The following is a 14,076-nucleotide window of genomic DNA, read 5'->3' as shown; positions in this document are numbered from 1 at the left end:
CCAAGAAAGACATTTCAAACCTCCAATTACTAATCTTTAATGACGGCCGACCCCAGAGAAAGAAGCCGACAACGGCGACCCGTCCCAAGTGGTTGCCAGCCACACCCTAAACCAAAATCACCTTCTCTCCTCGCAACCATAAAGCATCTCTAACATTACATTAGAATGGCGGGAAGATGGGTTCTAGTTAATGTTCAAAGTGGACAATATCATATTAAACAGTTGATGATTCCGATATTACGTGAAGTGGTTGACGAGTTTTTTTTTTTTTTTTCTTTTTTGTAATTTTATAAATTAAAAAAATATATATATATTTTAATATTACTCGGTTGGAGTTTGATTGGGGGAAGTGGTGGGTGACCTGCTACCTTTTTGTCTTGGATTGCTTCCCAGCTTTTTCCTTTTTTCCTTTTTTTTCTTTTTTTTTTTTTTTTAATTAAAAGGAGTAATAATTTATGGTCGAGAATATGTCGACAAAACATATAACTAAATACCAACAAAATCTTAACTAATAATAACAAATTCCAACTTATTACCAGACATAAAAATGTTTTATCTCTTAAATTAAATATTTTATAACTATTAATTTCTCATAATATTTATTATCAATAAATATGAATATTTTCGACTGAGTTATTTACTAACCTATGCCAACTCCTATCGATACACCTTTCTACTAATGTAGAAAATAAATTAAATTATATAAATCTAAATTAGTATGAACTAATAGGATAGGATATGAATTATTAAAGGCAGTAAATAATGTTACCAAAATAAGTACGAGTACGACAAAATAAGGATTTTAATGTGAATTATTGAAGACGTGGTATGTGGGCACAACCAAAAGGGGACCACTTGATTTAGTCTTCTGGCCGAGAATATCAATTTGAGTAATAGTGACAACCTGATTTGGTCACTCGCCAATCAATTTGAGTGACTATTCATATTATATGACAAACAACGTCACATGTCGAAATTGTTCGAAGAAAAATCCAACCTCGATATAGACTTAAAAGTAAAAAATATCGTCGTAACCCGAGACTTTTTAGAAAAATAAAAAATTATAATAATTGAAATTTGAAGAACGCGTGCGAATAAACAAATATTTATTTGATTTTAAGATGGGATTGGATTGAATGGATGTGAAAGCAAGTAAACGTGAAACATAATGTGGAGCCAATTTTAAATTATTATTTGAAGAAAGTTAAATGATGAGTTAACTAGGGATTAAAAAACGTTACTTTTTAATTACATTTATTTAATTTACCATTTGAATTATTTTAATACAAAGCCTACCACTACTAAAATAACTTTTATTTATTAAAAAGAATTATTAAATTATTTTAAGAAAATGACATATTTATATTAAATTATTACTTTATTCATTTTATTTAGTTGGACTTGTTTGAAAACACTCAGCCGTCTCATTACCAAACTCCAACTCAACCTTTATCATTAGACTTTGAATTCAGCTGACGTGTACACGTCCAAATATTTAAATATAATAATAATCATTTTCACTTTATTTCTTTTCCCTTTTTTATTCTTTAAATTTCCTTTTTAAATATTAAAATCATTCCAATATATATATACTCAGACGATTAGATATAATATTTAAGATATAGTTCGTATTTCATAAATGTGTAAAAAAATGGATATTATATATTTCTAGATTTAGCAGTAATTAAAAATAAATAAATGATATCACGTGTTATGTTAGGTTCGATCTAAAATAAGGAAATTGCTTATCACATTTCGTTGACTATGGAGATTAAAACGAATTCTGATTTTCCAACAAAAATTTCAATAAAAAAAAGTTAATTTGTTCTTGATGAAACAATAATTTAATAACACATTACCTTTAATTAGCGAAGTTGAGCCGATTGCGGATCGGTTTTAATTTTTTTTTTAATGTAAACAATATGAACGAAAATAAATTCTTTGAAGGATTTGAGAAACGATTGCGATTACAAGTTTTCGCATTGCTGGCCTATATATATATGTGTATATATATATACCCCTGCAGCTTAAGGGCTATACAGAATTGTTGTTCTTTTAGTCGTAAAAGGGCAGGGCAGGGCAGGGCAGGGCAGGGCTGCTCATCGAACCCAGATGGAGGCCCATGTGAAGGCGGATGCGGCGGCGGATCTTAACCAGGCGTTGATTGGAAGGGATGAAGATCGACCTCGTCGGTCGGAGGAGGTATGGTCGAAGTTATGGGTTGAAACCCAGAAGCTATGGCTAATTGTTGGCCCGACTATTTTCGCCCGTGTTGCGACTTTCTCTATGAACATTATAACCCAAGCGTTTGCGGGTCATCTTGGTGATGTTGAGCTGGCTTCCATTTCGATTGCTAATACTGTTATTGTTGGGTTCAATTTTGGGCTATTGGTATGGAATTTGGAGATGATTTTTTGTTATTTGAAATGGGTTTTTGTTTGTTTGTTTGTTTGTTTGTTTGTTTGTTTGAATATGTTTGTTTTGAAAATTTTCAGTTGGGTATGGCGAGTGCATTGGAGACGTTATGTGGGCAAGCGTATGGAGCTAAGAGGTTTCATATGTTGGGGATTTACTTGCAGCGGTCATGGATAATGCTGTTCTTGTGTTGCTTTTTGTTATTACCCTTTTATGTTTATGCTACTCCGGTTCTGAAGATGCTGGGACAGGCGGATGATGTGGCGGAGCTATCTGGGGTGGTGGCGATTTGGTTAATACCACTTCATTTTAGCTTTGCGTTTCAGTTTCCATTGCAGGTGTTCTTGCAGTGCCAGCATAAGACACTTGTGATTGCTTGGGTGTCTTTGGTGGGGTTGGTGGTGAATGTTGTCACTAGTTGGCTATTCATTTATGAGTTGCAGCTTGGTGTCATTGGGGCTGCTATTGCTCTTGATATTTCTTGGTGGGTTTTGGGTTTGGGGCTGTATTTCTATACTGTTGGGGGTTGGTGTCCTTTGACATGGACTGGATTCTCTGTTAAAGCTTTTCATGGCCTTTGGGAGTTTCTTAAACTCTCCATTGCTGCTGGCCTCATGCTCTGGTAATTCCTATGTTCTTAACATCTCAAATATCATTGCTCCATAACTTTAGTTATTAATCAATTTGTTTCTCAATTGGGTTATGGCAGCTTGGAGAATTGGTACTTTCGAATCCTCGTATTGATGACCGGAAATCTCGAAAATGCTACGATCGCTGTTGATGCCTTATCCGTGTGGTATGTGAAATAGTAACCTAACTTTTCAAGCTCATACCTAGCAGATATTGTCATCTTTAGGCTCGAGCTTCCTCTCAAAGTTTTTAAATCGTGTCTTTAGGGAGAGGTTTCCACACCCTGATGAGCAGATATTGTCCTCTTTAGGCTTCAACTTCCTCTCAAAGTTTTTAAATCGCGTCTTTAGGGAGAGTTTTCCACACCCTGATGAAGAACATTTCGTTCTCCTCTACGACGGATGTAGAATCTCACAATTCACTTCCATCGGGGCCTAGCATCCTCGCTGGCTCTCTCTCTCTGTTCCCCTTCATGGGTCCCACATGGATCGGAGAAGTAAACAAGTGCGAGCGAGAACATTGGCCCCAAAGGGGGTCGAGTGTGAGATCCGGTTAATGGTAGAGTAGAACGAAACGTTCTTCATAAGGATGTGAAAATCTCTCCCTAAGAAACGCCTTGTAGAACCCGAAAGGAAAAACCCAGAGACAATATCTGATCTTTAAGCATTTATGATCTTCCGAACGCTCATTATATCATTACGATTATCATTAATTTGTGGTTGAAACTTGTGCAGCATGAGCATCAATGGGTGGGAAATGATGATCCCTGTAGCCTTCTTAGCTGGTGTCGGGTAATACCCACTTGACAAAAACCAACACTTTTTAGCTTTTTCACAAGCAATGAATGAATCACTAAAACCTCTTTAATCCAAATGGAACAGAGTAAGAGTAGCAAACGAGCTAGGAGCTGGCAACGGGAAAGCAGCCAAATTTGCAACAATCGTCTCAGTGGCACAGTCAACAGTGATTGGAATAGCAATATGTCTTGTCATAGTCCTATTTCATGGCAAGATAGCACTGATCTTCTCAAGCAGCACAGACGTAGTGGAAGCAGTGGATTCCCTCTCCAATCTGCTAGCCATTACCATCCTCTTAAACAGCATCCAACCAGTTCTTTCAGGTTCATCCCTCTCTCCCAAACCAATCAAAACTGATACACATTCTGTTCATGTTCAAATATTGAAGACATTAGATGGGATATTGCAGGCGTGGCTGTTGGATCAGGCTGGCAAGCTTGGGTAGCATACATAAACCTTGGATGCTATTATGGTATAGGTCTCCCACTTGGTTTCATCATGCAATGGTATTACAAATCGGGCGTATCGGTACGTGCTTCCTCAACTACTACAACTATGTTCTTCGAATCGATTACGACGACTGACTCGTTTGAATTTACTGGAACAGGGCATTTGGGGAGGGATGTTGTTTGGAGGAAGTGCGTTTCAAACTCTGATATTGATCATCATAACAATTAGAACAGACTGGGAAAAAGAGGTAAAAGTTAATGGAATTGGTGTGTTTATAATGGAAGTGTTTTAATGGCAGCAGCTTAATTTGATTCATTTGGTGCTTGAATTTAGGCTGAGAATGCATTGAAGCACGTAGAGGAGTGGTCGACACCTCAGGACAATGAGAAGCTTCTTCTGGCGTAATAATAATAGTTTAAGTTGTAAGGGGTGGGGATGGAACTGGAATAATAATTATCCAAAATTAATAAATTGGTTCTTTTTTCTTTTTTCTTTTTTTTTTTCTTTTTCATAATTATAATTGTGGTGTACCACTGTTGACAGGATTTTTAATTTTTTATATTCAGATGTATTAGTGAGAGAGAGAGTGTGTAGATTGACTCGGAGTGCTTGGGTTCGAGATTTAATGAAAACACGTTGATTGTTTTTATGTTAATTTTTGTCTTCGTTACAATTGTTGGAACGGAACGGAAGGGGAACAAAATATAAAATGATATGACTCTGCACCTCAAAACAATGCTAGATAAACCTTGTACACGCGTAGCAAACACTAATGCTCTCGTACTGTTTTGAAAAGTTTTATATTATTTAAGCCGTTGTTGTTGTATTTTGCTTGTATGTCGTATAATAATGTTTTTAATCTCTCTCGACCTTGCTTTTAAACTCTTTTTCGAAATCTCTTTGTCCCGTTTTCTTAAACCTTTAAGCTTGAGTATATGTTGTTTGGTCGTAGGTGACACGCAATTCAAAGTTGGCTTGACTGACTCAGTGGTGAGAGTGAGTGTCCCAAATTTCCTGTCAAGAAAAGTGCCACACGCAATCCAAAGTTGGCTTGACTGACTCAGTGGTGAGAGTGAGTCCCAAATTTCCTGTCAAGAAAAGTGCGACAGGCAATCCAAAGTTGGCTTGACTCACTCAGTGGTGAGAGGGAGTGTCCCAAATTTCCTGTCAAGAAAAGTGCACACCCAATCCAAAGTTGGCTTGACTCACTCAGTAGTGAGAGTGAAAGTTGGCTTGACTCACATTTCCAAGAAAAGGTGCACAATTATAGGAGATGTACCATAAGTATTCATGAACCAAAATTCTATGACAATTCACAACAATCTCCACTTTGTCAAAGATCCAAGCACATAATTGATTTGGTTGAAAAGCAGTAGTGTGAAGCTACCGTGCGTTGGATTATGAATGAACACCTCTAAGCCGGGCTAGATCATGTACGTCCTACATGATCTTGAGTATGTGCTTGCCAAGCCCCACACCACACCACACCAACACCCTTATCACCTTTCGCACACATCGTGCCCACCAACACCCAGCAACACAATCACAACTATCCATGTTTAGCATATTCAACGTCTTTTAAGATTGATAGACCTATTTAACACAAATTTAAAAATTAAGATATTATAATGAGATAAAAATTAAATTCGCTAAATTAAAATTTAATCAAATAAGTAGTTCACGTGAATTTTAATGAATACTATAAAGTTATTTTTTATGATTATATTATATTCCTAATCATTATACATAATTACTTATTAAATGTTATTGAGAAAATTTAATACCAAAACAAAGAATATTGGAGTTATTAACTTAAGCACGTAACTAAATACGAAATTAAAGGCTTAAATTATTAAAATTAAAATGATTTAAAATTTTCTTAAGCCATTAAATTCACCCACTTGATAATGTTTTCATATTTTTTTTTTTTTAGTACAAGATGTTGACGTCCTATTTAATTATGAAGTATATTTTAATTTTGGGTTGGAGCTAAGCATTATTGAATATTTGTAAATTTAAATATAAGTTTTTAATTAAGGTCATAACATTATAAATATGTCACAACCCAACTATAGGATAGACTCCGCCCTAAAATATTTTACAAAATATTTATGTGCCTCTCATTTGATAATTACTACTAACCACTTCCTCATTAATTATGTTTATTTTCAACTTTATATATATATATATATCTAATGTTACACGTCTATAATTCAACCGACATAAATTTAAAATTTTAAATTTCTAACAACTCATTATTATAATAATTAATTAATTAATTAATAATTGGAGTAAAAGTAAAATAAAGACTAAGAATATTATATTTATCTCGTTGGACCAATCATGGGTTGGTAACTTGATCGACCCGAATAAAGTTTACAACCCAATTTAGCCAAACTATGTTGTTGGGTTCTTTCGTTATTTATTAAAAATATATATATATTTATTCTTCATGCATATTACATTAATCACTAAAATCTCATAAAATTCAAATATTGTTCGTAAGTTATAGCACATCAATGATATTGATTACAAATGTCAAATATTATTAATCTTCGTAATAATTTCAAGAGTGTAATAAGGTTGGATTAGATTGTAACCATGAATCTACCCGAGTTGATTTAACTAAAAAATGTCAACCCATGAACTTACCCGAGTTGATTTAACTAAAAGATGTCAACCCATGAATCTACACGAGTTGATTTAACTAAAAAATGTCAACCCATGAATCTACCCGAGTTGATTTAACTAAAAAATGTCAACCTATGAATCTACCCGAGTTGATTTAACTAAAAGATGTCAACCCATGAATCTACACGAGTTGATTTAACTAAAAAATGTCAACCCATGAATCTACCCGAGTTGATTTAACTAAAAAATGTCAACCTATGAATCTACCCGAGTTGATTTAACTAAAAGATGTCAACCCATGAATCTACACGAGTTGATTTAACTAAAAAATGTCAACCCATGAATCTACCCGAGATTTCCATTTTCGAAAAATTCAACTTAATTCAAATCGAAAAATAATCTAACCGAAACTAAACCGAATCATTCCATTTAACGTCATTTATGCACAAAGCCACGCCAATACACTTTACCATCAGTAAAAACTCAAAACCCAATGAATAAAAAAACATAACAGGTAACTTTTTCACATTTTTCCAAAAAAAAAAAAAAAAAAAAAAAAAAAATCCTTTCTTTAACGGATTTAAAGCTCAAAGAAACAGACAAAAGGTTCGAACTATCCTACCGTTGAAACGGTCAGTGGAAGCAAAGCCGGGCCCAACGGTCTCAATGAACCCGGTTCAACAAACGGGTTCCACAACCGAGTCGACTCGGTCATCGTCATCGTCATCCTCCTCCTCCGCTCCACCAGTTTCCCTTTCGTACACGTCACCAATTCCCACAACTCCTCGTTCTTCCCTCTGTTCACAAACAACACACTCACTTTCCTTCTGCAATTTTCCATCCGAGTCAGAATCTCCACCGACTCAGTTAACTCGTCCCGACTCAGCCACTCGACTCTGTTTCCGATTTCGGTAACTCGGACCCGAATCTCCCTCTGCACCAACCGGTAACTCTCAAGAACCAATCTCACAACCTCGTATACCAAATCCGATTTCTGGACATGCAACGACTCGGGAACTTCCGAAATCCGCTCCAAAAAACCGACAAGAACATCCAATTCCTCCAACAATTTGGGAATCTTCCTGTCTTTACCTTCCACAATTTCGGGATTTCTTGAACGAAAATACAGAATCCGATCCAATTTCCTGTTATGTTCCACAACCCCTGCATACCATCTCACCCAACACGACAACTCGCTCATTTCCGAGTCCGATACATCGCGAAACGCGGACAAATTTAGAAAATTTCGCCCTCCGTAATAAGGGGAAAACGCCACCTCACCCTTCAGATTAAACGGACCTCGAATTGCAATTATATGCAGAGTGAAAAGCGATTTCATGGCCACGGCGGCGCTCGTGGTGGTATGAAGCCGTTCCATCAAGGCTTGGATGCAGACGAATGCCGTGGAGGAACGGAAGTCATTTCCAAAGGCTAACAGAGCAGCGAGTCGGGCGTCGGAAGGTGGGTTTCTGGCGCCGTGCGTGGTGGCACGGACGACGGCGACTTTAATGGAAGATGAACGGCGATGAATTGAGAAAGTGGCTTTGATTATTGAGGCTTGATCTTTGAAAGCGTCGATGAGATTCTTGAGCTTCTTGGTCTGATCTATGGCCATTGCATATTTTTCACACGATCAATCAATAACAACTGCGAATCGGAAGGCGATCAAATAAAAGGATCCAACTTTGACTCTTTTTTTTTTTTTTTTTAATTTTTTATATATTTGGAAAGCAAAAAGGTTAAAATAATGATTCACATTGATGAATTATTGTCACACGGTAACCAATGTTTGTATTTTTCTTTTTAAATTCTTTTCTTGGATGTTTCATTCTTCTAAATTCGGAAGTTTATAGGTAATTTCCATAATTTTTGGTCAGTTTGTCGGCGCCACAAATAATATTAAATATATAAATATAATTAGAGACATTCTAATTCCAAATTATACCAATTGTCTATTCTTTTCTTATAGTACAATCGAAATCGTGTTTTATAGAGCATAATATTGTTGTTTAATCATTTTCTATGTTTAAAAACCCTTATACCAATTGTCTATTCATTGTCACTCGTTCCTCTCTCTAATCGATGTGAGATCTCATAATCCACCTCCATTTTGTTAGACGAAGGAACACGACTCTCCACAATAATATGATATTGTCCACTTTGAGTATAAGTTCACATTCATCATCCAACACTTCCCCTCGAACAAAGTATGTCTCTCCTTAATCGAAGCTCGCCTTCGAGGAGGTTTGACAAGGCGAGCTCGACTTCTCCTCCGGGGTCCAACGTTCTCATTGTATTGGTATGATATTGTCCACTTTGAGTATAAGCTCATATTCATCATCCAACACCTCCCCTCAAACAAAATACGCCTCTTCTTAATCGAAGCTCGCCTTCGAGGAGGTTCAACAAGGCGAACTCGACTTCTTTTCTTTTGGAGTCCTTTGTTCCACATTTGAGGATTTATCAATCTATTGGCACGACTAAGTTGAGGGCATGGCTCTGATACCATGTTAGACGAACACGACTCTCCATAATTGTATGATATTGTCCAATTTGAGCATAACTCTCGTGTCTTTGCTTTGAGCTTCCCCAAAAGATCTCATGCCAATTAAAAAAAGTATTATTTGATTATAAACCCATGATCATTCCCTAAATTAGCCAACGTGGGACTTTCATCATCCAACACCTTCGAGGCACAACGTCTTCGTTGCCACATCGTCTGGTGCCTTAAGGAGAAGCTCGAAAGGGAAAATTCAAAAAAGACAATATCTACCAGCGGTGGGCTTGAGTTGTTACAGTGCTAGTTTCACTTCAGCTATAATATCTGTTTCGACCACAATTCATATAGTTTTTATTTCTTTAATACTAAAATGAAAACAAATCAATAGATAACTTGGTAATGTGATCATCCAACTACTTAATTTTCAAATAATTAAAAAAAAAATTATGAATAATTTTCAACAAATAACCACTTAATTTTACATATGTAAATACTTTTTGACCGTTTAATTCTCTATACGCGTGTGTCCCACGCGCCACAACTAATCACTTTTGACCGTTTACCCTTCTTCCCATAAAAATTCGATTTTTTTTTTTATATATATAAAAAATTAAATTTAAGAAAATCACACAAAAGCCCACATCGGCCCAAATGTCCAGAAACCAACAGCCGTCTACGTTATTGTTGACTTTGACCATCTCCATCATCACGCAATCGTACAAACGGCCGTCCACCGCCGTCTCCATTCCCATTCACATTCGTATCATTTCTAGAACCCTCCCTTCTGAACAACGGCGTCGCCGGAAAAAATGTCCACCACTCCGACCGCCCACTGCGGCTTCGATTGCCCACAAACCCACTTTTCCCCAATTCACTACGATACCCCTGTCTCGAACTCTGCACCCTCGGCAACGCCACGCAGCTCCTCGCCCGATTCAAATTCGAATTCAACAGCTCACTTCTCACCTCCGTCGGCAATCTCAACGTAAACCTCTCGTAATCCGCCCCTATTTGAACCAGCGAGTGTCCCGTCGAGTGGGATCGAGGGAACAGTCCGGTCAATCTCCATCCCGTCGATCGCGACCTAATTGGACCGTTCTGATTCAATCCCTGATTTGGGGGATTCCCCTCCGGAATTCGTATACCCACTTGACAATTTTCCAGTCCAGCCACTCGATTTCCATCATCGCCGTGGATTCTCGAATCGGAATCGAGCAGAGCAGCAAAGGAGATGTCGCCGGGTTTGGGAACGAGGCTAGCGCGGCAAACAGGGCAGGTAGAGTGAGACACCAACCAAGCGTCGATGCAATCGGAGTGGAAGACATGGCTACATTTCGGCAACAAACGCAGCGTATCATCGTCTTCGAATTCAGATAAACAAACCGCGCATTCCAATGCGCCTTTCCCAATTTTGAGACCCTTTACGTTGGAATACACGAAGGTTGGGAAAGAAGCTATAACAGCCGCATCGAGACCACGCGCCGCCCTTCTGGGTCGGCCGTTGATACCTTCAGCGGCGGTGGGGAGGAGAAGGTGGCCGCCGAAACGTTGATCGTTGCACTGGCGGGTGTAAACGGAGAGGAGGGCAAGAACGATGAAGAAGCAAACGAGAACAATCAAAACGACGGCCATTCGTTTGCTGATTGTCTGCTTGAAAGAGTACATCTCCGGCGGACTGGGAACAGTGGGTCCTCCGGATTGGGCGGCGGCGAGAGAGATGTGGGAGAGGAGAATGGAATGGATAAGGAAGCCGGTGAGGACATGTCGGCGGCGGAGGGGTGGAGAGGTCATTTGGAAAAGGAACAAGAAACAGAGAGAAACAGAGAGAGAGAGACAGAGATAAGCAACACGTTGAGCTCCGGCCAGTTTGGAAATTGGGTGATATAATATTATAATTAAATTCTAATTAATCATTATGATATGTACTAACTAGGTGTTAGAGATGCTTATAGTTCAATTTTCTAAGCCACCTAATATCTTACTTAAACACACGTTGAAAAATATATTAAATTAAATAATTGACGTTTTATATTCGGATCAAGATTTGAAACTCAAATTCAACACCTGATATCTCTGTCATTCTTCTGCATCCTCCACGACATAGTCATGTTACTTAACTCTCGATTCTAAAAGTGAAGACTATTACCAAAAACTAGATTAACCCATTTACTTTCAGCATGATTCGTTCTTACTCACTCACACGCATCCTAGAAAAATGAATAGATATTTGTTTTTTTTTTTTTTTTTTTTTTTTGAAAGGTGTGAGTTGGTGGTTTATCTTTGACCATGTCAGAGGGTTGACTTTTGAACGAAGTGTAGGGCCCATATTATCTGATTATCCACGTGAGTGTTAGCCACGTTAGCAAACAGAACTGACGGATCCTCTTACAAAATACGAGGATAACGACAACAACAATAATGAATCCCCATTCCAAATTTCTGGAACACTTTGAATTTTTAATTCCTAAATTACCCCTCTATCGTTTGGAACCATTTGGACTCTCTGGCCCATTTCAAACGTGGGCCGACACCTTTCAAATGGGCCAACTTACAAACGGGCTTACTGAAAAAGTTGCTGAATTTGGCCCGTTATGTTCCTTCAATCACAAGACCCAACCAACAAGCACCACAGTAGGCGAGTCGTTTTAATACTCGTCAAGTATCACGTTGTAATCATGAGATGTGAAAGTCATGCATTAAGAAGTTAGTAATCGTAGAGCATAACTACTAGAAGTTATTAATCGTACATCTTTTCTAAAAGAAAAATTGTTAATGTTTTTGTAACAGCCCAAATCCATCTCTAACAAATATTGTCCGCTTCAGCCCATTACGTATCGCCGTCAACCTCACGGTTTTAAAACATGTCTACTAGGGAGAGGTTTCTTCACCCTCGTCAAAATCCACCTCCTTAGGAGAGTCTAACGTCCTCATTGGCACACCGCCTAGTGTCTAACTCTAATACCATTTATAACAGCTTAAACTCACCACTAACAAATATTGTTCACTTTGGCTCGTTACGTATCACCGTCAGCTTCATGGTTTTAAACGCGTCTTATAGAGAGATTTTCACAACACCCTCATCACAATCCACCCCCTTACAAGCTCAACATTCTCGTTGGCACACTACTTGGTCTTTGGCTCTAATATCATTTGTAATAGTCCAAGTCCACCGCTAACAAACAATATCTGTTTTGATCTATTACGTATCGTCGTCAGCCTCACGATTTTTAAATGCGTCTACTAGGAAACCTCTCCATACAAAGTTATATAAGTTCGTTTGCATATAAACTTCACTTCTCTTTTCAAAATAATTTCAATTCTTACTTAAATTCTCTCAATAATTTCCAATAAACTAATTTTTTTTAAAAAAAATCTGATTTTTGTTTCATTTTCCTACGAATAATTAGATAATATATATTTTATAATTAATTAAAAGAAATTAGTTTAAAGAAAAAAATGATATATAATAGTTATTTTATAAAAAAAAAAAATCCAATGATTTGAAATTTGAGGAATAATTTGGATGTTTCATCTGATTTGAAACAAAATAAAAAAAAATAAAAAAAAATAAAAAAAAGGAATCTAATTTTTTTTTTTATTGTTTATATTAAACAGTAAATTAAAAAAAAAAAAAAAAAAAGACACGACAAGCAAAAAGGAGGAAAAAAAATAGAAAAAAAAAGGCGAAAATAGATGAAAAGAAAAGAGGAAAAGGCGGTGGATTTGACGACGGGGAATGGCGGGTGGTTGGGTTTAGGCGCGGTAGATGGTAGCGTAGGCTTTGGTGCATCCACACCACGTGGACCCCTTGACAACACGTGTACGGCTGACTGCTACCCCCAACTTGTCTCTACTTTAACCCAATCACACCGCTCCACGTTACACCCTAAAACACAGGAGCATATTTCAAAATTGTAGCGTAAATCAATTTTTAATCTCTTAAATTTACATAAAATAATCGAATAATTTCCCTTAAATCTTTTCGTACCATTTTTTTCCTCTTTCAAAAAGAAATTCAAAAGACAAAAAAAAAAAAAAAACACTTTCCACGTCATTTGGCAAGAAATGGAGTGACAGAAAAATACAGACGAAAAAGAAAAAAGAAAAAAAGAAAAGAGAATCTAGTAACATATATATATATATATATATATATATATATATATATATATATATATAAATAAATAATTTCCACGTAATTAAATCAATAACATTTTTATTTGAATTATTTGCTATAATTAAAATATGAGTTATAAAAAAAATAAAAATAAAAAGAGAATCTAGTAGCACATCTGGGAGGTAGCAAAATGCATGGATGGTCTGTCGTGTAATACAAGAAGAGCCAAGCCTTGGGACTTGAACTGTAAACGAATATTAAGTATATCATATGGGGATTAAACACAGCTTAATTAGGTTTAATTAATGACTTAATCAGGAATTAATCATTTATATTAACCCATGATTTGGAGAATAATACAGTTTTATTAGTCACTAATTATTTATTTACAAAATTAAAGAACAGCTTCCCACAATTTGAGGTCCCGACATCTCGTCGTTTATCCAAACACGCGTTTAGGTATTTAAAAATATTAAATAAATCCAAATCTCACCACCTTAATAGCTCTACAAAATTAGGGTTTTTAATTAATTAATTAA

General features: G+C 36.7%; 3 protein-coding genes across 3 annotated transcripts; 1 reads left to right on the top strand and 2 right to left on the bottom strand.

The window, feature by feature from the left end:
* Positions 1 to 2,013: 2,013 nt before the first annotated feature.
* On the top strand, positions 2,014 to 4,947 carry LOC111804994 (protein DETOXIFICATION 27). Its single transcript, XM_023689844.2, has 8 exons — positions 2,014 to 2,391; positions 2,496 to 3,037; positions 3,125 to 3,211; positions 3,780 to 3,836; positions 3,927 to 4,165; positions 4,252 to 4,370; positions 4,450 to 4,539; positions 4,626 to 4,947. The coding sequence occupies exons 1-8, from the start codon at positions 2,113 to 2,115 to the stop codon at positions 4,695 to 4,697; spliced, it is 1,485 nt and encodes a 494-aa protein (XP_023545612.1). The 5' UTR covers positions 2,014 to 2,112; the 3' UTR covers positions 4,698 to 4,947.
* A 2,546-nt stretch (positions 4,948 to 7,493) lies between these two features.
* LOC111805857 (putative clathrin assembly protein At4g40080) lies at positions 7,494 to 8,632 on the bottom strand. Its single transcript, XM_023691111.2, has one exon. The coding sequence runs from the start codon at positions 8,536 to 8,538 to the stop codon at positions 7,537 to 7,539; it is 1,002 nt and encodes a 333-aa protein (XP_023546879.2). The 5' UTR covers positions 8,539 to 8,632; the 3' UTR covers positions 7,494 to 7,536.
* A 1,394-nt stretch (positions 8,633 to 10,026) lies between these two features.
* Positions 10,027 to 11,214, bottom strand: LOC111805846 (RING-H2 finger protein ATL34-like). Its single transcript, XM_023691095.2, has one exon. It carries the CDS (start codon positions 11,212 to 11,214, stop codon positions 10,102 to 10,104), a length of 1,113 nt encoding a protein of 370 aa, XP_023546863.2. The 3' UTR covers positions 10,027 to 10,101.
* Between the last annotated feature and the right edge of the window lie 2,862 nt (positions 11,215 to 14,076).

This window comes from Cucurbita pepo, chromosome 11 (genome assembly GCF_057944985.1).
Source record: "Cucurbita pepo subsp. pepo isolate OVF chromosome 11, ASM5794498v1, whole genome shotgun sequence".
NCBI lineage: Eukaryota > Viridiplantae > Streptophyta > Magnoliopsida > Cucurbitales > Cucurbitaceae > Cucurbita > Cucurbita pepo.
Note: the sequence above shows the minus strand (reverse complement) of the source record. Positions and strands in the feature narration are given on the sequence as shown.